General features: G+C 44.7%; 3 protein-coding genes and 1 long non-coding RNA gene across 8 annotated transcripts; 1 reads left to right on the forward strand and 3 right to left on the reverse strand.

The window, feature by feature from the left end:
- Window positions 1-8,895: 8,895 nt before the first annotated feature.
- On the forward strand, window positions 8,896-11,637 carry LOC136498261 (uncharacterized). Its single transcript, XM_066494204.1, has one exon. It carries the CDS (start codon window positions 9,031-9,033, stop codon window positions 11,503-11,505), a length of 2,475 nt encoding a protein of 824 aa, XP_066350301.1. The 5' UTR covers window positions 8,896-9,030; the 3' UTR covers window positions 11,506-11,637.
- Window positions 11,638-11,927: 290 nt separating this feature from the next.
- Window positions 11,928-18,336, reverse strand: LOC136497170 (uncharacterized). 5 transcript variants are annotated; one of them, XR_010769227.1, is made up of 5 exons: window positions 17,810-18,336; window positions 17,635-17,721; window positions 15,430-15,696; window positions 15,285-15,334; window positions 11,928-13,480 (listed from the first exon to the last, which is right to left on the reverse strand). It is a non-coding gene; the product is annotated as an uncharacterized lncRNA (long non-coding RNA). The 5 variants fall into 5 exon arrangements; XR_010769229.1 differs by having other exon boundaries at window positions 11,929-13,220; XR_010769226.1 differs by having other exon boundaries at window positions 11,929-13,637.
- Window positions 18,337-19,568: 1,232 nt separating this feature from the next.
- On the reverse strand, window positions 19,569-19,919 carry LOC136495505 (uncharacterized). The gene has a single exon (XM_066491421.1). The coding sequence runs from the start codon at window positions 19,917-19,919 to the stop codon at window positions 19,569-19,571; it is 351 nt and encodes a 116-aa protein (XP_066347518.1).
- A 1,130-nt stretch (window positions 19,920-21,049) lies between these two features.
- Window positions 21,050-21,598, reverse strand: LOC136495507 (uncharacterized). Its single transcript, XM_066491422.1, has one exon. It carries the CDS (start codon window positions 21,596-21,598, stop codon window positions 21,050-21,052), a length of 549 nt encoding a protein of 182 aa, XP_066347519.1.
- Window positions 21,599-23,109: the final 1,511 nt, after the last annotated feature.

Genomic DNA, 23,109 nt, shown 5'->3' on the forward strand with positions numbered 1-23,109 from the left:
CTTTCATAAAGTTCTTGATGTCTTGTCTGAAAGCATGGTCAAGAGGTAGGAATTGACAATGTATGTCGAACGACGAATACTTGCCACCCTTCTGCAACCAAATGAACCTCACACCTTCCTTGCATATTGGGCAAGGGAACTTCCCGTGAACACACCAGGCGCAGAATATCCCATACGCCAGGAAGTCATGCAGGGAGTAGTGGTACCAAACGTGCATTTTGAAAGTTGTCTTTGTAGCTCGATCGTATGTCCATACCCCATCGTCCCAAGCACGGACCAATTCATCAAACATGAGCTCCATGAACACACCCATATTACTCCCTAGGTGTCTAGGAATTATCAACGATAAGAATATGTTATGTCGTTGAAAGGAGACACCAGGAGGGAGATTAAGGGGGATAACGAAGACGGGCCAACATGTGTATAGGACAGCCATCATTCCATAAGGATTGAACCCATCTGTTGCCAGCGCGACACGTACATTACGAGCCTCATCTGCTTTCTCACAATGTTTGTCATTAAAGCGGATCCAAGCTTCACCATCGGATGGATGTACCATCTTGTTAGGATTGTACCGTTTGCCATTTTTGTGCCATGTCATCTGTTTCGCGGATTCCTCGGTCATGTATAGCTGTTGGATCCTCAGTAGGAACGGAAGGTACCGTAGGATTTTCACGGGGATCGTAAGTTGCCTCTTCTGGCCATCATCAGAGTCTACCTCCAGGTACCTAGAGGATTTACACTTTGGACAGAACTTTGCATGCTCGTGTTCTTTCCTAAATAGGACACACCCCTTCGGACAAGCATGTATCTGCTCATACGGCATCTTAAGTGCTCGAAGGAGTTTCTGTGACTCGTACATGCTCTTTGGCAGAATGTAGCCCTCCAGAAGCAGGGTGCCAATCACGGCCAACATCTTATCGGAGCCAGGTCGACTCAAGTTTAACTCGGACTTCAACCCCATTAAGCATCCAATGGCATCTAGTTGAGACACCGTTGACCGATCGTGAAGGGGTTTCTGTGCTGAGTCCATCATGTCGTAGAATGCCTGTGTGGCTGCCTCCATCTCCTCCTTCTTGCGTCCCTCATCGAACTGTCCTTGGTGAAAGTCATCTAACATGTCTGGTACCCCGGCATCAGCATCAAAAGCCTCCACCCGTGGTCTCACCACCTCCTCTCTCATACGATGGGCTTCACCATGGTGGACCCACCGGGTGTAGTCCGGCGTAAATCCATTCTTCACCAGATGTTTACCAATTTCCACCTTGTTTACCCTTCTCCTGTTTCCACATTTGCTGCAGGGACACAAAACTAGGCAATGTCATTTAGCAGCCTTGCCAAATGCACTGTTCAAAAAAGCATCGGTCTTGTTCATCCATTCCGTGGTGTAATCACTCTGACTTCTCCAGCCCGTGTACATCCACTGACGGTCATCCATCCTCTAACATATGTATCAGCGAGTAATGTAACCATCAATTGCATCTACATGGTGTTCCTACTATCTAATAGGTGAGGATAGGTCCTAATCCCACCCGCTGATACATAGATGAGGTTAGTTTCCATGCTCTACTCCTATCTGAGATAGAATTTCGGCAGCACCTCCTTGTTATTCTCTAGATACACGTCTTGCCAAAGAAGAGTGCATATCCAGAGAACAACAGGGAGGTGATGCTGAAACTCTGTCTCGGACCGGAGCAGACTATGGAAACTAACCCATCTACGCATCTGCGGGCTGTCCAAAAAACGTGGACAATCCAAAACAGATACGGTCATAGATATGCAAAGATCTGCATACCTCCAACCGTATCTCTTTCAAACGGGAGACGCCTAACTAGGTTACGCGATCTACGACCATGATACGGAAAGAGGGGTTATACCTAGGGTGGCGGTGGAGTCAGGCTAGCGGGGTCATGGCGGGTCGGTGCAGTGGCGAGGTGGCGCGGTGCAGGCAGACCGGCACGGCGATGGGAACTCCGACTCGACTCCGACGGGCTCTTTTCTATAAAAATGGAACAAAATACTATCATTTAAAAAAATTGGCAGAACCTCCCCTGCACGGTGAGGTTTCCAAAACCTGTAAAAAAATAGCGGCACCATGGCTGACAAGCACATATGTCTCAAGAGAAGCCATGTAATTTGGATATCAATCCATGTAGAAGAATATATCCAAGTAGTACCACTACTTCTACTACTACTTCCACTATTGCTACTACTACTACCACTAGTTCTACTACTACTACCACCACTATTGCTACAACTACTACCACTACTTCTACTACTACTACCACTAATTCTACTACTACTACCACTAGTTGTACTACTACTACCACTACTTCTAATACTACTACTACTACTAGTACAACTAATACTACTACAACTATCACTACCACGACAACAAAAAGAGAGAAGGCATACCTGACGAGCGCTAGGGGTAGGGGCGGGCGGCGTTGGGGTCGGGCGGCATCGGGGTCGGAGTCGGGGTCGTCGGAGTCGGGGGCAGGGCCGGCCGAGGGGTAGGGCCGGCCTGGGGCGGCCGGGGGCAGGGCGCGGGCAACGCGAGCGGCCGGGCGGCGCGAGCAGGGCGGGCGCATGGGCAGGCCGGCCTGGGGCGGCCGGGAGCAGGGCACGGCCGGCCTGGGATGTCGTGATATCATACATGTAGAGATGTCCTGGTTTGTAAGCATCGTACGTGACAACGTATACGAAATCTTCTGAAATTTTTATCATAGCCTCCCCATATGATATCACGACATCTCAACAAGTTTCATGATTTTCGGACTTCGTTTGCTTTTTATAGAATTTAAAAACACTTCGCACGCAAGTTCGCGGTCATGTTTTGTAAACAAGATGTCCGAAATTTCGGGTACGTTCCTGGATACGGTGTCACACTACACTCAGTAACATGACTATCATTTTTTGAATCATTACATTCCATTATTCGTACCACGTGCAGTTCAAAATTATATTTTTCGAAAAAATTCAAGTAAATGAAATAAAGTAACTAAATATATAAAAAAGCCATAAAAATCCCCAAATTTTAACTAGGAGTTCCTGGTGCTTTTAAAGGGCTGCACAAAAAATTTGGAGGCCAAAAACAAAAAAAAAACTTTGCCGAGCGCCGGGGCATGGCACTCGGCAAAGGGGGTCTTTGCCGAGTGCCACGGATAAGGCACTCGGCAAAGAGGGTTTGGATTGCCTTCACAGGGCACTCGGCAAAGACATTTTAAAAAAAAAATTAAATCTTTGTCGAGTGCTCAGCAAAGTATTTTTTTTCCAAAAAAAGTTTAAAAAAAATCTTTGTCGAGTGCCGTGCCAGAGGCACTCGGCAAAGTATTAAAAAAATTGCCGAGTGCCAGATCTGGGACACTCGGCAAAGAAATTTTAAAAAAAATTAAATCTTTGCCGAGTGCCAGATCTGGGACACTCGGCAAAGAATTTTAAAAAAAAATAAATCTTTGCCGAGTGCCTAACAGCAGGCACTCGGCAAAGAAGGCACTCGGCAAAGAAGGCCGTGGCCGAACACCGTTACGCGGGTCAGCCTATGCCGAGTGCCGTTTTTTTGCCGAGAGTCTGGCACTCGGCGAAAAAGTTCTTTGCCGAGTGCATTTTTTTACCGTGTGTAATTCTTTGCCGAGTGCCCGATTTTTGACACTCGGCAAAGAATTTTGCACTCGGCAAAGTCTCTGTTTCCAGTAGTGTATGGGCCGTGCAAATAGGTTACTAGCTGCCTGGACAAATGTTTGTATAGTAATGCTAGGAAGGTCTCTGGCTACACAATTTTTTTTTGAAACTGTGTGTAATTTCTTTATTTGGCCACACAAGTTCTGGCCAAACTAAACTAATACTGGCAAAAGATTACCATCTGAAAAGGTACCAATTGAAATAAAAAACTCACATAGTTAGTTACATGCAACCGTCAGGAAAAATGATAGGTTTTGGCGATTTCACCGACTGCTTCTAGCACGACTGTTTGGTGAGTGTGGCAAAAATTCTGTCGACAGCTCCATAGTTGGCTAAGGAGATCTTTGCTGACTTAGAAAATATTAGCAAAACTAAGGGTGTTTGGTTTGAGAAACGAGATAGTTTATTATTTTATTATTTACTTTTTTATTTGATTTGCATAATCGAATAAATCAATCTATCACAAACTTATTCCCTACAAACTAAAAAATAGTAAAAGATTTGTTCCACAATTTATAGGATACCTTCATTATACATCATAAGATACTAAGAAATGTATTGATTTTCTCAAACCAGAAAGAAATGTATTGATTTCTTCAAACCAAATACTCCTAGATCTATTATAGTACTAGTGATGCTTGCATTAGTTTCCTAGGAATCTAATGATAACGAATAAAGAAACAAATTGTCTACTGGCCAGTGAAAATAAATAAAAAAGGAACAAAGCTATGGAAACACTTGGATGACGCTTGGGTTTGCTTTTACTAATAATGTGATCTAACGCTAAAGACTAAAGCAAAAGATTGTCCGACCTGCCCACTGCCATGTGAGCATAAATCAACAGGAACAAAAGCGCTCATAACACACAGCCCATAGGTGCCTTTTGGTTTCTTTCTCTAAAGAAAAATGAAGTAAAGCGCTCATAACACACACATGCCCCGAGAAAAACAAAAGAAAAAACAATTCACTATTTCGGCATCCAGTGCACATCGTGGTGAAAGGCAAAGGCAAAAACGGTTATAGCAGCTGTTAATCTGCTTTGTCCTTTAAAGCTAGTACTAATCTTCTGGGTGCATCGGTTTTGGAAAGATACATCCCTCTCAATTCATAGTGTCTTAATATTATTTTCTTTGTGAATTAATTGTTGTTTGACAATGTGACTAGTGACGAATTTGCACCCGGGGCTGGGGGGCCATAGCCTCGTTCCAGCTCAAAACAAAGTGACTACTACCGTTAAATGTTCTATATAAACAGTCTATAAAACACTACACTAGAAACAGACAATCAGTACCAGATCGGAACCCTATCAATGCCAGAATTGCGTCCAGTAGAGGACAATCGGCCGTGATGGGGGTGGCCTGTCATTGCCGGTTTGTCGACCCAGTAGTGATATCGTGGTATCATTGTTAGGTCAAAGCATCATCTGACAATCCACAAGATCAAACCGACCTTCAATCAACGATGGCGATCAAGGGAAAGTGTACTTCTTTGCATGGGAATTGCTCAAGGTCGGTGGAGGGAGTTCCACCATCGGGCACCCCCTATGATAGTTGGGGCCACCCCCGTCCGGTGGGCTCCTTGATGTGTAATGTGGGTTTGCACATGTGCGCCCATGTTGTCATGTTAGTTTCCACCTTGTGGGCCAACGATTCCATGTGACTTCATCTTACACCATTTAGAGGAAACACATTTGTGATCCAATGGTTGATATTGCTCTTGGAGGTGTTTAGGAGGATTGCCATGGCTTGAGAAGGAGCAGTGGGCCCATAGGGGGTCGGCCGACCCCCTATGTGGGCCCACAGCCACCCAAATTCCTTCAATATGTATCAATAAGAAAATAATGATATGTACACGTGGAACCATGTTATTTGTACAACAAGCACAACTAGTTTGCTTGTTTACGCCCAAAAAGGATGTTTTGTTGATGGTTTTGGTTATGCAAATCTATGATGAAACTACCATCAAGAAGACTTTGGTCGTCCTCAAGTAAAGGTTAGAAACAAAGCAAGCATGAACATGAAATCTTAAGATTTATAGCTAACATAAAAGTTATTCCAAAACATTCCTCATATAAGTGGGATATGTGGCATTGGCTAATGTATATCCTTCAACAGTTGAAAAGTGGAATGGTTCTCGAAGCAAAAGTCATCTTCCCATTTTCACATCTTAGTACGTACTTGGAGTTTTTGAAAGATTTTCACAAGAAAAGACATAGTTTTGAATTGCCTTCTCTTTGTTTCATCCTACTTCTATCAAACTTATGTGGCGGTCAAGTAGGGATAAACATGAAAACATACTTACATTGCATGTATTGTAAAGTCAAAACAAGGATCCAAGAAGAAAAATGTCATACTCTTAGATCAAGAAATGCATGTGAGTGAAACATGATGATAAATTTTATTGCACTCCTTTAGCAAGCATGATCTCTCTCTCTAACTTATGATAATTGTGAGACATGTCTATCTTTTTTTACCAATGCTTGGACTTTGACATGTCCATATTTTTCTACTATTTTTGCATAGCCAATGTCTCTTTTGCAAGACTCTTTAGAGATAGACCACACTATATACTTTGGAATATTTATTTGGTAGAATGAAAGGCATGTTGTGCGTACTTCCAGTGTAGAAGCAGCATGTATGTGATTTTAATCTTGTGAGCATGATAAATTTCTCAACAAGGGTCAAAAAGGTTTGACCAAACTCAACGCAATAACAAGTAGCATATGTAGAAGGTTCGAACATGTTTGAACATAGCATATGGATTTGGTAGGTACACTAGAGCTTCTTTATTCAATTCATGCAGCAACCACTGGATTTGTACTGCCATCGATATCAAGGAAGGCATGGCTTGGGTCATGGATCCACTTTATAAGGACGAGGCAACATACAAAGACTTCCTAAGTAACTTGTATATATATATATATATATATATATATATATATATATATATAGGGAGAGGCTATTCAGTAGCCGGCTACAAAATAAGTTATTCTGTAGCCACTTTCATTTACTATAATTTTATATACTAATTTACTATAATGTCAATACATATTTACGATAGTTGGGTTACTATAACACATGGGGATATTTACCATAACGTTATATTAAACCACTTAGTAAGGAGTTACTATAATCTCGTAAATTAACATAGTAATTATCATAACTCAAAGTGGCTACAGAATAAGTTATTCTGTAGCCAGCTACAGGATAGTAGTTCTATATATATATATATATATATATATATATATATATATATATATATATATATATATATATATATATATGCATAAATAATTGTTACTACATTCACTTTTGCATACTAACTTGTATTTGTTGAATTCCTTATAACAGGGCATACTGGCACTACGTTCAAAAGCTCAAAGGCAAACAAAATGAACAAAGGAAGGGTGAGTTGTATATCAAATCAAAATGGGCAGTAAGTCTCACTTACTATAGCACTTCCATTACGTTCCTGTCACAAGCATTACTTAGCATTTTGAAATGTGAAACACATAGTGCCACAAGCAAAAGTATGGGAGTGTACACTGTGGATATTACGTCTGCTATTACATGAGTGTCACAGGGAGGTACAGGAGACACCCTGATAGGGTAAGTTATATAGTTCACCTCGCAGTATAATAACTTGGCAGCGCAAGAATGCATATATGTTATGAAATGTTAATCCTAGTACTGCTTTCTTACGGTGACCTGACGATAGCTATATTAGTAATAGACCACTCAACGATGATGACCTCCTGCCGCTCGTCGAGTACCTTGCAAGTTCATAATCAAAGAGATTGTACACAAGAATGGCGCGTACCAAGACCCAACGTCCCCGCTAGGACGTCAACCTGAGTGCATGTTTCTTCGTGAGTGGGAAAAATCAAGCAATGTCGTTGATGACAATGTGAATGTAATGTGACACTATTCTTGTTTATGTAATGTGACATAAGTCTTGTTTGACGTTACCTTTGCATTTGTGTGGATGGTACAGTACTGATGAATGTGATATAGCAAATAATGTGTTATATTATTCAATGTGTTATATGCATTATGTTGATGAGGTGTTAGTGCAATCGTGTAGTGTTTGGTGGATATTGATATATACACATATATATGTTTCGGTGATTTTTACATTCCTAATTTGAATTTAAAATTTGGTAGGAAAATGGATTATAGGGGGCGGCTAGAAAGTCAAGCCGCCCCAACAAACAAATCTCTAGAGGTGTCTAGAGTTATCCATCCCTAGAAAAATGATTTGTAGAGGTGGCCGGTAATTCCAGCCGCCCTTACAAAACTATTCTTAGAGGTGGATGATATTACCAACCGCCTTTACAAATCAGTTCTCTATGAAGAAATCCATAATTTCAAGAGACGGTTTGGGCGGTTGGCCCAGCCGCCTCTATAGTGTCACACCAGCCGCACCTACAGAGCCTGGCTGAAGGAGGGTCAGATGAGTTTCCGCACTGAGTTATCTTAGTAATTATATATGTATAGACTAAGATTAAGATTTGATTGTGCTAAGGTAATACTTTTCAAACCGTTTGTGGTCGCACTGCTGGTTTCTTTTGTACAGATGAAGGTAAAGTTAACGGTGGAATTGATTAAAGAACAAAGACAATGGACAACAAGCGAAGAGGTGCCTGATGCCATCATGTTTCCACATGATGCGTATGTGATCTCACTTTGAATTACATTTTTGGTGATTTAATTTGATTCTCTACGTTGTGTTCATTATTATAGTAACTTTTTTCAATGAGCTCTGCTGCTTTATTTAAACCAAATTAAAGGATCGGACAGATATTCAGAAAAGACAAAAGGGCAGAGCGAGAAGCAAGTGTGACTGTAACGACACATGCAGCTGCGTTGATTGTTAGGGCCTGTTCCATATGGCTTCTCAGCGGCGGCTCCACTCTGGTTTCTTCGGAACAGCTTTACCAAATGTTTTATAGAAAGAGCTATTTTTTAAATGAAAAACAAAAGAGCCTGAGCCGTTGTGGAGAAGCCACAAATTATGAATACTCCAAAATGGCTCCGGCCTTTCCGGCGAAGCCCCTTCAGAGAAGCCATATCAAACACCTCTTTGTTAAATAAAGCTATAGCGAGCTATAGCCGATAAATTGCACATGGATATAAATAGTTTCACCTATCTTAAACAGCTGTAGCGTCACTATAGCAAAAGGTTTACAACCTTTATTACTACATATGCCTGCACGAAGCCACGAACCGCTGACACTCGAAGCATCCAACTGCACCTAGCAGCCTAGCACTGATGATTTGTCCCACGGAGCTCTACTAGTGCCACTTAGCGAGCCCTGTCATTGATCGATCTCACTCTCAAGTCTGAACTATGAAGAAGATGGTATCCGACGGCTATCCATTGTGCGATATCGACAATAGTACAACCCCACGGCTTCCCTTCGTGTACAACCTTACCATCTTCTACTCGGAGGCCGATCTGCGAGGAGATGAGGCCCTCATGGTGGCCACATCCATCCTCATGTTCGCCCTCGCCGTGCTCTTCTTCATCCTCAACCTCTTTAGCCGTTTCTCCGATGGTAGCGCCAACCTCAACCCAAGCATCCGCATATTCCTCTCCACCATGCTCTCGCTCTTCCTCCCCGCCACGTCGTACCTCTTCTCGGAGGCCAAGAACCAGAGCAAGGCTGGACATCTGGAAGACCTGTCGATTCGCGCCCGGACCATCCTCATGTGGATGCTCCTGGTGGAGCTGCTCCGCAAGAAGGTGGAGTCCATCCTGCTCACCGCAGGCATACAGGTGTATTCGCACACCGTCGAGCGTGGTGCCCGGGTTGTCTGGCTGGGCAGCCTCATCTTCTTCAACTTGAAGAGCACTGGCAAGAAGGCCCTGTATGGCATCCTGTGGGTGCTTGCGGCTGCCAAGCTGGTCCAGAGGTTCGCGATCATAGAGCTGGCAAAGCGCTCCTTCGCCTACCGCAAGAACCCCAGGCTGCTCAGCGCATACATGGCCGAGATGCTACAGCTTCCTGCAGATCATCATCGTCATCTCCACCAGAAAGCAGCAGATGAGCAGTGCTCGCCGAGAAGCGATGATGGCGGAGGACAGCCTCGGTGGTCCGACGCTCTGAGGTCCTGCAACTATGCCGTGATGGGCGAAGAAGACCTCAAGAGGGAGCCTGGGCCCCATGGCTACAAGCTCGTGCTAGTGAAGCCGACACCGACAGAAGGGGTAGCAGCCGCCGACAGCGACGACGACTCGACGTCATACTCATACATTGAGGATGTGGTCACTGTCGGCAGAATCTGGAGGCTTGCCGACACTAACCTGTTGCTCCGCAGGGACCCAAGGTTGAAGAGACTCTGCCTCTCCTTTGCGCTCTACAAGTTGCTACGCCGGAGATTGGAGGATCTCCCCATCACCCACGTGGAGGCCTCCAACTGCCACGACCTCATCTTCAACGGCCTTCTGGTAGAAAAAGGAGGACGGCGAGGAGGACGCGATGCAGCTGTCGCCGTGATCCAAGTGTTCAGTGACGAAATCCAGTTCCTCTGCGAGTACTACCACTCCATCCATCCCGTGGTGGTGGCCAGCCCCTTCTTCTTCGTGCACAACTACATCCTGTTCCCCATCATTGTCCTGGCGCTGTGCCTACTCATGCTAACTCTGTGCAGCAACGGGGACGTGCACTACGCCTTCCACAGCTTCACCAACGACAACTACGTCATGTCGACTGGCATACTGAAGATGGCCGGGTGCATCCTCCGCCGTGCTTCGCGGTCCGCCCCGTATCTCTTCTGCAGCATCGACATATCCATCACCTTCCTGCTACTCCTCACCTTCGCCTACGAGGAGGTCTGGGAGGTCATCGTCTTCCTGCTCTCCAACTGGTTCATGGTGTCGCTGCTCTGCAGCCACACCTCCTCGGCCACGTGGCGCACGCACCGGGTGCTGAGAAGGGTCATCCCCGCCATCGTCGCCGCGAGGAACACAATGATGAACCAACACAATGTCCGCATCAAGCAGCTGTTTGTGCTGTGGTTCAGCCGGCTGCCGATGCCATGGTTGCCGCTGCCGCTGTCTACCACTGGCATGGCAGTTGTTCCCATGGAAGCAAAGAAGTTGATCGTGGAACGCCTAGCCAGAGCCAGCTACCATGCCCACGCTCTCAGCAACGGCATGCCTGTTGTACTGTCGGGCGAGCACCGCGAGCTCTCGTGGGCGTGTGACAGCTCCGGTGGCGTTGCCGAGGTCATTCTCGTCTGGCACATCGCCACTTCGCTGCTGGAGGCGAGGTGCCCGGGGCAGAAGGGCACACAGCCGGAACCCGGGCGCGCCGCGGCCACGGCGCTGTCCCGGTACTGCGCCTACCTGGTGGCCTTCCATCCGAAGCTCCTCCCGGACGACAAGGACGGCACGAAGTTCCTGTACGCCGGCGTGAAGAGGGATCTGAGGAAGCTGATGGGGTGGTGCGCTTACTACTGCTCCAGGGAGGTGGACGTGTCCAACAAGCTGTTGGACATTGCCGTGCAGCAGCAGCCACAGCAGGGGACGAGCAAGGTGATATGCAAGGGAGCCAGGCTGGGAAAGGCTCTGATCGACAAGTACAAAGACGGCGCGCGCGAGAGCGTGTGGAAGCTGCTGGGAGACCTCTGGACGGAGGTGGTGACCTACGCGGCGCCGGCGAGCGGCGAGATGCACGTCAAGGCACATAAGGAGGCGCTGGTGGGGGGCGGCGAGTTCATCACCGTGCTCTGGGCAATAGCCACCCACACCGGCATAACCCGGCAGGAAGATTCGGTGGAGCCGCCGCCTCCATCCGCTTCCGTTTCCTGTCGTGTTTAATTTCAATTATGCCGCGTCGATGATGGCATGGTTGGTGAGAGTTTGTTGCAAGCATGGTTTGTGTGTGTGTTGATTTCAGCATGGTGTGTGTTGGTGTGACCGTGTAAGCGTTTTTTCATAAGACTGCCGCGCTGCTTCCTTCGGCTCTCGTTTCATTTTAAAAAAAAAATTAGAGTCTGTCTACTGTATACACGTGTGTTTTAACATAAATCAACACATGGTTGTTTGCTGTTTGTAAAACACACAGATTTCAACATAGGAAAAACCACGTGTTTTTAGACTAGTTTACACATGGTTGTTAGATGCCTAAGAAACACACGAATTGAAACACCAGAAAAAAAAACATGTGTTTTAAGAGAATGCAACACACAAATTCCATCAGGCAAACAAGGCCCACAACTGTCGTTCAGCCCAATAAAGACGTGCCAGAGAGGCCCACTAACTAAGAAGACAGAGAGACCCAATATCAGCAAAGAGTAGTTCTCGGTGAAAAAATACACAATGAATATCATCTTCAAATATTACAAAACAAGAATACAAAAATTGCACATTTCAAATAGTGCAAATACTACATATTGTTATTGCAATTATACCGTATATGTATATAAATACATAATCCACCTCAATAAATCACTAGGTAACTAAATAGCTAGGACGACATCTACACCACTAATCCAACCAGCTTATCAATGTGGGCCCTAAGAATGATCACATCACCAATGAAAAGACCATAGTTTAATTAGTACAAATCAATAAGTCGTGAGGATTCCCTAAGTACTAATGGAAAATTAGTAGGGAAAGTGCTGAGCTTACATGGAGTACTAAATGGCCTCTCGAGCTATGGTCGTATACAATATATTTATGTAATTTAAGTAATGAGTAGGATGTTACAAACATTAAATTAAATTATGCCTAGATCTAAAATTATATATGCTAAGAACTACAATTGCAGTGCCCAATATCTGCAATTTACATTATCGGTGATTACAATTGTGTAATTTGAATTTTATATTTGTCTTGTTTTCATCAGCAGCTGTTAATAATACTAACATAGCACTTTCAACTTCTGTAGATAGCTAATACTACCAGTTTCCTCCCACTTACCTACCCCACCATACAGACTTACAGAATATAAAACATGCCAGCGATATAGAACCAGGACAGTAGTGGCCTAACCAACACACGAGAGAATATTTCAAGGTAGGAGGAGCTAAGTTTGTGGGGTCTGTGTTGACACAAATCACAAATAACAGATTTCATGATGTGTTAGCACAAATCACAAGAGACAATTTTTTCTATGAAAGGACAAGGACAAAAAATAGGTGTGTTGGCACAAATCACAACTAACAACTCAACAACCACAGAAAGACAAGTGAAAGTATCTTAACAACTTCACAGATATTGTCCCAATGCAACAACTTCACAGTTCAAAGTATCCTAACTTGTAAAACCTTACCTAAAGAAATCAATGATCGCAACAACCACAGAAAGACAAAACATAAATGGCAGGAACACAACACCAGGTGGTATTCAGATTCAGAATTCAAGGTGACTGGTGCATGGATGGTGTAACTGAACTTTCATGTCCTGGGATTCTCAGTACAAATGGCATGAATTGTTGTGAATTAATTTAGGATAACATCAGGAGAGTCATTTTGATAAGAGATAATTTCAGTGTGTCATCAGACAGTGACACCGCATGGATAAACTTGAACCTGATGGAGATCAAAAAGATGAACTGAGATCATTTAAACCATAACTGTCTAGACAGACACTTGATGCAGCAACTTTCATGCATTCATGATATGTAGATGACGATAATAAATTGTTTTAAAATTCATAGTCCACAATCCAGATCACACCAAGGCCTGAACACGATAGTTTCTTCTCTTTTTCAGAGTTGGAAATTCTAAAACAACATCAGAGCTTAACCACTACTGTCTTCTTCTTGGTAGCAGCATCCAGGAACCTTGGACTGGGTAAACAAGATTTAATCCTTTTAATCTTCTCATGACAATGATAGAGGATTAAACAAAGTTTGAGACAGTGATTAATGGTGGTCAAGCAAGAGAGTCAAGAACAATGTCCAAGTGTGCAAATCCATGCATGGCCTCTCAAGAACCTTAAACTAACTGCATGCCACAATTAAAATATTTCAGCTAAGTTCAGAACTCCATGTTACTAAATGGTAGTATATTGCAATTCAAATTGGTGTAAGTTGGAGAAAACAATTGCAGGCAGATTTGTGACAGATATATGGATCATGAGGGTGGCAAGACAGGGGATCAGTCCCTAGATTTGTGCTTAATTTTATCTGAAGCTTCATGAAAGACTGACTCCATTGGGTCTCATAAACTATTTTAATTACTACTTGGGAGTTGGGACAAGCTAGCTAGGTAGATGATCCAAATGACATACTAGATGGAATTCAGGGAGGTTATTTGTCCGGAAGTATTAGGAAGTTCGTGTTTGCTTTGCTGTTAGATTTTATTCATGTAGTTTGATCTTGGATACTTTTATAGGAAACCTTTGCTTTTACAGCCCCAAAGGGGATAATGCCAACTAGTTGAAACATGGCAAATATCCAAAATAAACATATATGATTATTTGGAAACAAAAAAGTACTCTAATCAAATGTGGGATGACGTACGCCTCAATATATAAAAAATTTTAAACTATATTTTCTTTAGGTGAATTGTACAGAAACTGAAGCAAAGTACTGAAAATATGACTTCCAAGATTTATTGAGAAGTAAAAAATACAAAAAAGGAGTAAATACAAAAAAGAGTATTGTGAGCAGCATCTTGTCGACAGATCTACCACCCCGATCACCAGCGTTTCTGTGGTGAATACACTCAACAACTTTGGGACAAGCTATTCAGATTGTATTCAGATTCAGAATTCAAGGTGACTGGTGCATGGATAGGCAAGTATGTAACAGAGGACCGAGAGCCTCAAAACAGAGCAAGATTATGGGCAGGTTACCATAGACTCACACAAACCGCTATAATTCTGCAAATGGGAGCTAGGATGCAAACTGCTGCCCAAAGTGGCATCAACAGCAGAACCAAGTTTAGTGAAATCTAGATACACACTGAAATGAGGTGACAACAGCACAAGCCATAACGAGGCGACAACAGCAGAACCAATTTTTTTATGTTTGCTCTTATATGTATTTCAGGTGTGAAAGCCCTTGGCAGTTTAAATCGAAACACAATTGCTTTTGTGTGGCGTCATAAATGCAGGACATTTCTCATTTCAGACCAAACTAGTACCAGACCCAAAATGACACAAATTGACTACAGAGCAAATCCTAAGGCACTAAAATTGCATATGGTTACTAATAGGCAACCCCTGCAAGGAAAATGGACATATTGCATATCCTCAATACGAAAATTACAGGGCTGGAAACTTGCAATTTACGTCATTGTTGATTTGCAATTAACTGAATGTTTTATTTGTTTTGTTTTCTTGAATAGGAAAGATTAATAGGAACAGAGCACTACGACTACTATGGACAAGAATAATAAACAAAAAAAAATCAATAATATATTGTGGATGCATCTTATTTGTGCAGTAGTGCACCAACACAACTTTAAAGTAGCTGGAGCATATTTTGCAAGCTGTGTGATTTTCTAAACTCAAAATTGAGTATTCTGTACGTGAGAAAATACTCTATTGATAGTTTCCAGATAACAAAATCAACAAGATTCGAAAATCGCCAATGAAGGTACAGGTCATGGTAAACTACATTTTATCGAGACATGAAATGTACTCACAATTTCTTAAAATGCAGGCCTCAAAGCAGCCATCTCATAGTTGCAACAACCTGTAGAATGGACATTGCAGGACTTTAGCAAAGATGACAGACACCCAATGTTTAGAAGAATAGATGGAGCTGAAAATTGATGTATACAATCTTACCAAAGGACAATATGTAGTAGTAGTACATTACATCTCAATGGTCTGCAGCTTGAGGATCATGACAAGTAAACTTACAATTTTTCCCAATACATATCATCACAAGTAAGCTCCATTTGATCTTCGACCTAGACGATCTGAGGTTCCCTTACCCGGAAGTGTACACCATGACAGAGCAACTTCCATTGTACCAACCAACTTAGATGCATGCCTTGCTTGTTTAGCTACCTTTTCAAGGGGCAACCTAGCATCAACAGCAGCTCCAGCTACCTGTGAACCAGATAGGCCAATATCAACGTTAATAAATCTAGTACAACTTTCATTTTTTTGTCTCAAACAACATAGGAGAGTTGTAGACAGTGACTAAAGCACACGCGGAAGCACATGAAATTATCGCCATGATACATATACTGAAACACAGAGCAAGGAAAAAAGGCACGTAACAGACCAAACATCACCTGAAACAAAAAAAAAAACAGAGTGCTGAAGCCCACATGCATGAGGTCAATCATATATCACAACAATGCGTTAATAACCAAGCCAACTCTTCACCACTAACAACAAGCGGCAGGAACAAATCTTTCTCAAACCAAACAAACAATCACCATCCAATAGTTAATATCTCAATAATAAATATTTAATATAAATAGGCTACACTGAAATATTTGAACCAAAAAACATGCAAACAAGAAATTAATATTCAAGACTTAAACTGAAAATAGGCTACACTGAAATTAAACTTAACTTGTTGGACTTCAACTGAACTTAAACTAAAAATGGGCTATAAATAACTTAACCTGAGATTGAACTGAAACTAAAGTAAAACTGAAAATAAATTCTACTGGAATTGAACTGAACTTTCTAATCCTTTGACAATGAATGTCGTCACTAGGTACCCTGAAACCTAAACTAAGACTGAAAAAAAACTAAAAAAAAACTAGAGTAAACTAATAACTCAACTGAAAGTCTCAGGTAATAACCAGTGAGACATGGATCTGCAACTAAGCTACAGCTACCCATACGCTAATGGGCCGAGCATCCATGAAGCTGAAGCTAAAAAAGGGAACTAATAGAAGGAACTAACAACCATAAAAAAACAAGCACAACAGGCAAGCATGAAATGAATTATAAATGTAGATTGCTGTATCAAGAAAGTTACATTGCACACGGAATGAAAAAACACATTCACCTCAGTCAGCTACTACTATGAATTTTCTCTAACTCACTAAACCACTGTCATCCTAATGTACTTATGAACAAAACTTAAACAAAAATTCTGCTTGTGGGAGTAAAACATGGCTAATTTCTCGCAATGAACTAGACAGAGAGAGGCAACATGCCACTTTGGACTAGGGACAAAATGAAAAGAACAAAGTAAAACTGCTGCTGAACAAAATATATATGATGCATTGGCGCCTACAAAAAATAAGTAACATACGAAATAGTAGTATCAATTGCTAAATACTACTATATAAGCCATATCCACAAATTTGATCCAATGAAATGAAAGATAAAGCAAATATTCATCATGGTTCTCAACATTTAGCAGCAGTATAGTGGCAATGAATTATTTGTTAATATAATGCATATGTAGCTAATCTCTCTCTCTCTCTCTCTCACAGAAACACACAAAAAGCACACCACACAAGAACACAGCACCAGCAACGAGAGACTACATGAGGAGAGGATCTCAAGCAAGCAGAGGTGTACGCCAACCCAGAACCACTAGTTGATGATCCGCAAGCTCATGCTGCTAATAAAGCTGATGACCGATGATTTCCTCTCCTTGTTTATTTATTCATCCTCTCACACACATACAGTCACAGCAAAGTCTTGCTCACGAAATGCAATGGATCGGATAGCAGCGCAGATGCCGAGCACACACAACTAAACCAACATCTTTGGCACACGAAAATAACAAGCAAAAGCAGCAGACGAGTGACAAACATAATACACTAAAACTCAATAACCTGAAATACTGAATCAGGATGGGTTCAGTAACTACAACTGAAACTAGAATACCAAAACAAATCCAACCCACCGTGAACACTAAAAACACTACAGATCCGAGCTAAGTGGACACTAAAAACAACATAGATCCACAGTAACTTAGAGCACAGCACACAGATTAGGGATATGAGCATCAGTTGTTTTTTTTTTGCATATTTCAGGGGAGGGAGAGAAGGCATGAGATCGTGTTAAAAATACCTTTACAATCCGATGAATCAAGAACGATAATCTGCAGAAACAATTGTCTGATTTATAGACGACTGAATAAATTTAAGGAAACATTGCCTGCACATGGAAAACCAAAACCGTTCAGAAAACAAAAAAAAAGGAAGCAAACTACAAGCACATAGGATTCGGGTAGCGGGGAGAGTACCTGCGCTGCGAAAACAATAGCGCAAACGAACTCTCAAACAACGGCGCGGGTTGGAGGAGGCAAACCAGATCTTCCACCAGACGATTTGGGGAAGGAGATGAATCGACAGACACCAAAACCAAAACCGGTGATAAATCGATTCAGAGGATAGGGGAGAGGCGCTACAGCATAGGCACTACCCCGCGGCTACAGCCAAAAGCGGCGCATCCCACCCGCTTCTGGAAGATGAACAGGAAGCCCAAGGAGGGAGAACGACGGGAGTGAGATGGATACTTCCAGAGAGAAAGAGAGAGAAATGAATAAAATAACACAGGTAGCTCGGGGAACTTGTCCGGTCGCGACCCGCGCCGCCGCTCAGGGGACCTCGCACGGGCCCTCAACGGCCGCGGCCATGGAGGACTGCCCCGCCGTGGCCTTCGGTAGGTGGGCGTCGTGCCCGGAAATGTGCGCCGCTGCGCCTGGGCGAGAAGAGGATAGAGGAAGGGGAAAGGTTGCAGCCGGTCTCACCCAGTGGAGAAGTGAGTCGATGTGTGTGGCCTTGAGGTCCGCATGGAGGTCCGCAGGTCAGAGGACAAAACAGAAACGCCACATCCAACGTCCAGCGACGCACGCGAGACGATCCGACGGACAGAAAATCCATGTGCCAAAACACACCGTGTGTTGTATAGCATTTCTGAAAAATTATACAAGCAGCCACGCCTAATGCACGAAGCGGAGTCACAAGCCGAACATAATCCATCGACGAACGAACGATAAAGATCAGATTGTCTTGAAACATAAATTATAAAAGAAAGTATCCAATTTTTTCTTAAACTATTACAACTTGAGTTCTAGCTAGCCCCACCAAAGCATAACTGTAATAACCTATAATAAATCATCGAATGCGAATAATCCACAAACAAATATTATGACCTAGCTGCGCTGCATCTGTTTGTTGTTGCTACAAGCTGATGATGCTAACCGCTCATGTTCTTCTTGCTAATGACCACCTCGAGCATAGACTCGAGAGTCTCAAGCTTTTTTTTCTCGAATACGCACGAGTGTGCGTATATATCATTGTATTAGAAGAAAGCAAGTTTAGATAACAAGAGTAAGCAACCGAAGGCCGCGCTGAACACAGGGGCTACATTGCTATATAACAACACACGACTCCGGGAGAGGATCTACCATGGCTAATGCCCAACGAGGCTTCCAAGGCCTTTTGATGCTCCGGCTTGAATCCATAGGTCTCCTTCATCCTTGATGAGCTGCACAAGCTCGGTCGCCAAGGCCGAAGACCCACGAAAGCATCTTGCATTGCGCTCTTTCCACACATGCCATGACACGAGGGCGAACATAGAGTCCATGCCGGACCGCTGCGGATCGTTGCAGCCTGCTCGAAGATTCTTCCACCAGCTGAAAGTTGTTGAGGCGAGCTGTGGAAACGGTCTGTGCAGCACTTGTAGGATGCGGTGCCATACCTCACGTGAGTAGGAGCATGAAGCGATAATATGATCGATGGTCTCCACCTCTTGATCACACAGGTAGCACATTTCCCTTGCCTTGAGCCCGTGTCGCAACCTTCTATCCCCAGTCCAATGGCACCGCCGAAGGGCCAGCCAAAGGAAAAATTTTACCTTAAGTGGCGCCCACGTCTTCCAAACTAGATGATGGCCTTTGAATTTGATTGATCCACTGCATTTGTGTCATGCTTGCCTAACTGTTAGGGTCGCGCGAGTACGCGTGGGGATCAGTTGGTAGAGGCATGGAGCCACTTCCTTCAGCGGCGTTCCATTGAACCAACAGTCTTCCCAGAAGAGAGCCGTGTGGACACCTCCGATCTCCATGAACGTGGACGCCCTGAAGAACGCCTAAACTTGAGGCGCAATCTTGATTGGCAGCTAAGCCCGGTCCACGTCAGTCTTTTGCAACCATAACCATCGGTCTGGAGCGCATATCCAGTTAACTTGAGGTCGCTAACACCAAGCCCTCCCAGCGTTGTTGGCTTGCAGACAATCGGCCAGGACACCATACATTTCCCTTTCACTGAAGTGTCATTGCCTGCCCAGAAGAATTTCCTGCAGATGGCATCAACCTCATTGCGTGCCCAGGTTGGCAAGTCTTCGGCCATCATCGCGTAGATTAGCACTGCACAAAGCACTGATTTCTCCCAGACCAGGCGACCACTCCTAGCCATGAGCAAGCCGTGAGAGGGTGGCAGCTTCCGGGCGACGGATTCTACTACCTCCTGGAAATGTGCCTTTGGGATCTGTTTGGTACTCAGTGGCAGTCCAAGATATTTGAGAGGAAAGGGCTAAACCTGACAACCGAATATACTAACTATATTGTCAATATTGTCTTCCCCACCATATATCGGAGTGATTGAACATTTTGATAGGTTGGTCTTCAGTCCTGACGCCTCTCCGAAGATGGTTAGGATTCTCTTGACTGCCCGAGCTTCCTGGACTCTTGGCCGAATGAAGAGGATCACATCATCAGCGTACATGCTGCACTGATAACGGACTTCGGACGGCTCCAATTTCCAAAGCACTCCGTCGTGGGCGACCTTGATGAACAGCCTATGCAACACATCAATGGCAAAGATGAAGAGCATCGGTGATAATGAATCCCCTTGCCGCACTGCCCGCAAGTGCTTGATCGGTGGTCCTTGCCGTCCGTTAAGTAGGATCCGTGAAGACGCTGTACAGAGCAGGGCTTCGATCCATCTGCGCCAGTTGTCGCCATCCATGCCTGGAGGACCTCCAATAGGAATGGACTGGAGATAGTATCAAACGCCTTCGAGATGTCCAGTTTCAAAAGCAGCATTGGGATCTTTTTTTTCCTGATCATGACCGCCGCCCTCTGGACAAATTTGAAGTTGTCGTGTATGGTTCAAGGTTCTGGGATTCATTTTGGAAAAAAATTCGGTCCCAACCGAAATGGACGAATTTCGGGAAATTTCGGTCCAATTTCGGACCCAATTCGGTGAAATTTCGAGATTTGAAGCACAAAATTCGTTTCGGGCCTAACCGAAATGGACGAATTTCGCCGAAATTCGGACTGTCTCGGTCGAATCCCAGATCCTTGGTATGGTTCTGTTCCTGATGAAAGCGTTCTAGTTCTTTGCAATGATATGCTGGAGCCGAGGTGCAAGACGCAAAGCCATCAGCTTGGAAAAGCTATGCACCATGGTTATTGCCCGGAAGTCTCCTGGTGTCGAAGGGCCCACCTTCTTTGGCAGCAGCACAATCAGATCATTGTTTAGCCCTGTGTGAACGCTTGTATCGCCTCCATGACCTCCAGCCGGATGAGGTGCCAGGTAGATTTGTAAAATGCCCCCGTGAAGCCGTCGGGACCCGGCGCCTTATCCGCCGGCATTGCCTGGATGGCCGCCCACACTTCCTCCATGGAGAATGGGACCTCTTGATCAGCTAAATCAATTGGTTCGATACCCAGCGCCTGAAAGTTCAATGTGTTGCCCGTGGACGCGGCAGTCCCGAACACTCCTTCAAAATGTGCGTGGAGCACAGCTTCCATCCCGTCGTGATCTGCGACCAAGTGGCCGTGCACATTAAGGGAGGTTATGAAGTTCCTCCACTTCCTACCCCTAGCAATGAGATGGAAGTACGCGGTGTTCGCGTCCCCTTCCTGAAGTTGCCTGACTCTGGCCTTTTGTTTGGCAATTGTCCTGTCCAAGGATGAGAGACCGAGGCAGTGCATCTTCATGCGTTTTCTGAGTTCCGACTCCTCTGGCAACAGCTGTCGTTGGTCTTGTGCAGTGTCCAGGTGCAGTACTAGCTCTGTAGCCATCAACAGCTACGACCTGATCTCTCCAATTCTTGTTGAAGACCACCGCTGCAACTCCCTGACCATTCCCCTTAGCATGTCGTCAAGGCGCAGCAGCGGGTCCATGTGGTTGCCAGGTCTCCTCCAAGCCCGCACGACCGTGTCCTCGAAGTCGTCGAACTTGGGCCAGAACACCTCAAAGTGAAACCTGGTTTTATGCATCCGGCCTAGATTAGTCTACAGCAACAATGGCCAGTGGTCAGATGCGTCCGAACCTAAACCCTGCAGGTGAGCGTTGGGGAACAATTCATCCCAATCCATAGACACCAGGACACGATCCAGACGGACCAAGGTTGGATTCTCCCTTTCGTTACTCCATGTGAATGCCCGTACATGTAGGTGTAGGTCTTGTAGTTCCAGGGCAGCCACCGTGCGCCTGAATCTGCGAAGATTTGACCTGTCAATCCGGTCGTTACTCTTGTCCTCCTTGTTGAGGATGAGACTGAAGTCTCCTGTGACCGCCCAGGGTCCCTGACAAGCATCCCGTATTTCCTCAAGATGGCTTTGTCCCTGTCCTCCTGAGGGCCGTAGACGGTAGTGAGCCACCAGTTGACTGCAATGGTGAAGGAGTTGCACCCCACAAGGACATCAGAGATGACGACGTGCTGCTGTTTGGCTGCAACCAGAATACCTCCGTGTTTGTTAGAAGCCGGTAGGTAAGCGAACTCTCCATAGTTCATACCGAGCATGGAGAGTACCAGAGACTGGGGAATGGCTCCCAACTTGGTCTCCATCAGACAGACTATGCTCGGTCTGATGTCGTTCACAAGCGTTCTTACATTGTCTCATTGCGCTCTCGCGTTGATGCCGCAAACGTTCCAGGAAACAACGGTCGTGTTATCCATTGAGATGTACAACTTGGTCCAGGCACACCGAACCGCCTAGATGGCGATCATCGTGGGCCGGCGGGTCACTCTACCTGCCTGCGTTTGAACTGCTAGGAACAACTCATCAAAGGCCGCTACTTGGGTCGATGACAAGTTAACCTTGAAGATGGACTCGTACGAGCGTTTCACTGAAGAAGAGACTGGTAGCAGGAGCTGATTCGGTGGCGATGTTGTCGGTAGCGCCTGTAGTATCTTCCTAGGTCGGCGCATGTTCCGTAGAGGGTGGTGCCGCTTGTAGCCCGACCTCAAGGACCATGGGGTCCGAAGGCCAGCTTTTCAGAAGCATCTCCATCCCTGTCGCTGTCCTTCTCACTGACAGGATCCTCCTCGATCAATGCTTGAGAGCTGGGGTGGAGGGTTGTTGTGGTTGTCGGTCCACCAAGTAGCCCCGCCTCGAAGACCTTGGGGTCCAAACACATCAGCACCAGCTTGCATGAATGCCTCCCGGTCACCAAAATCTGCTGAGAACCCAACGATCTTCACCTCAGTAGCTCCCATGCATGGCACGGATCTTGGCCACAGCCTGCCAAATAATCCACCAAGAAATTATTTTTTTGTCAGTTGAGTCTTATTTTAATGTTTTATGAT

Source organism: Miscanthus floridulus, chromosome 12 (assembly GCF_019320115.1).
Source record: "Miscanthus floridulus cultivar M001 chromosome 12, ASM1932011v1, whole genome shotgun sequence".
Lineage (NCBI taxonomy): Eukaryota > Viridiplantae > Streptophyta > Magnoliopsida > Poales > Poaceae > Miscanthus > Miscanthus floridulus.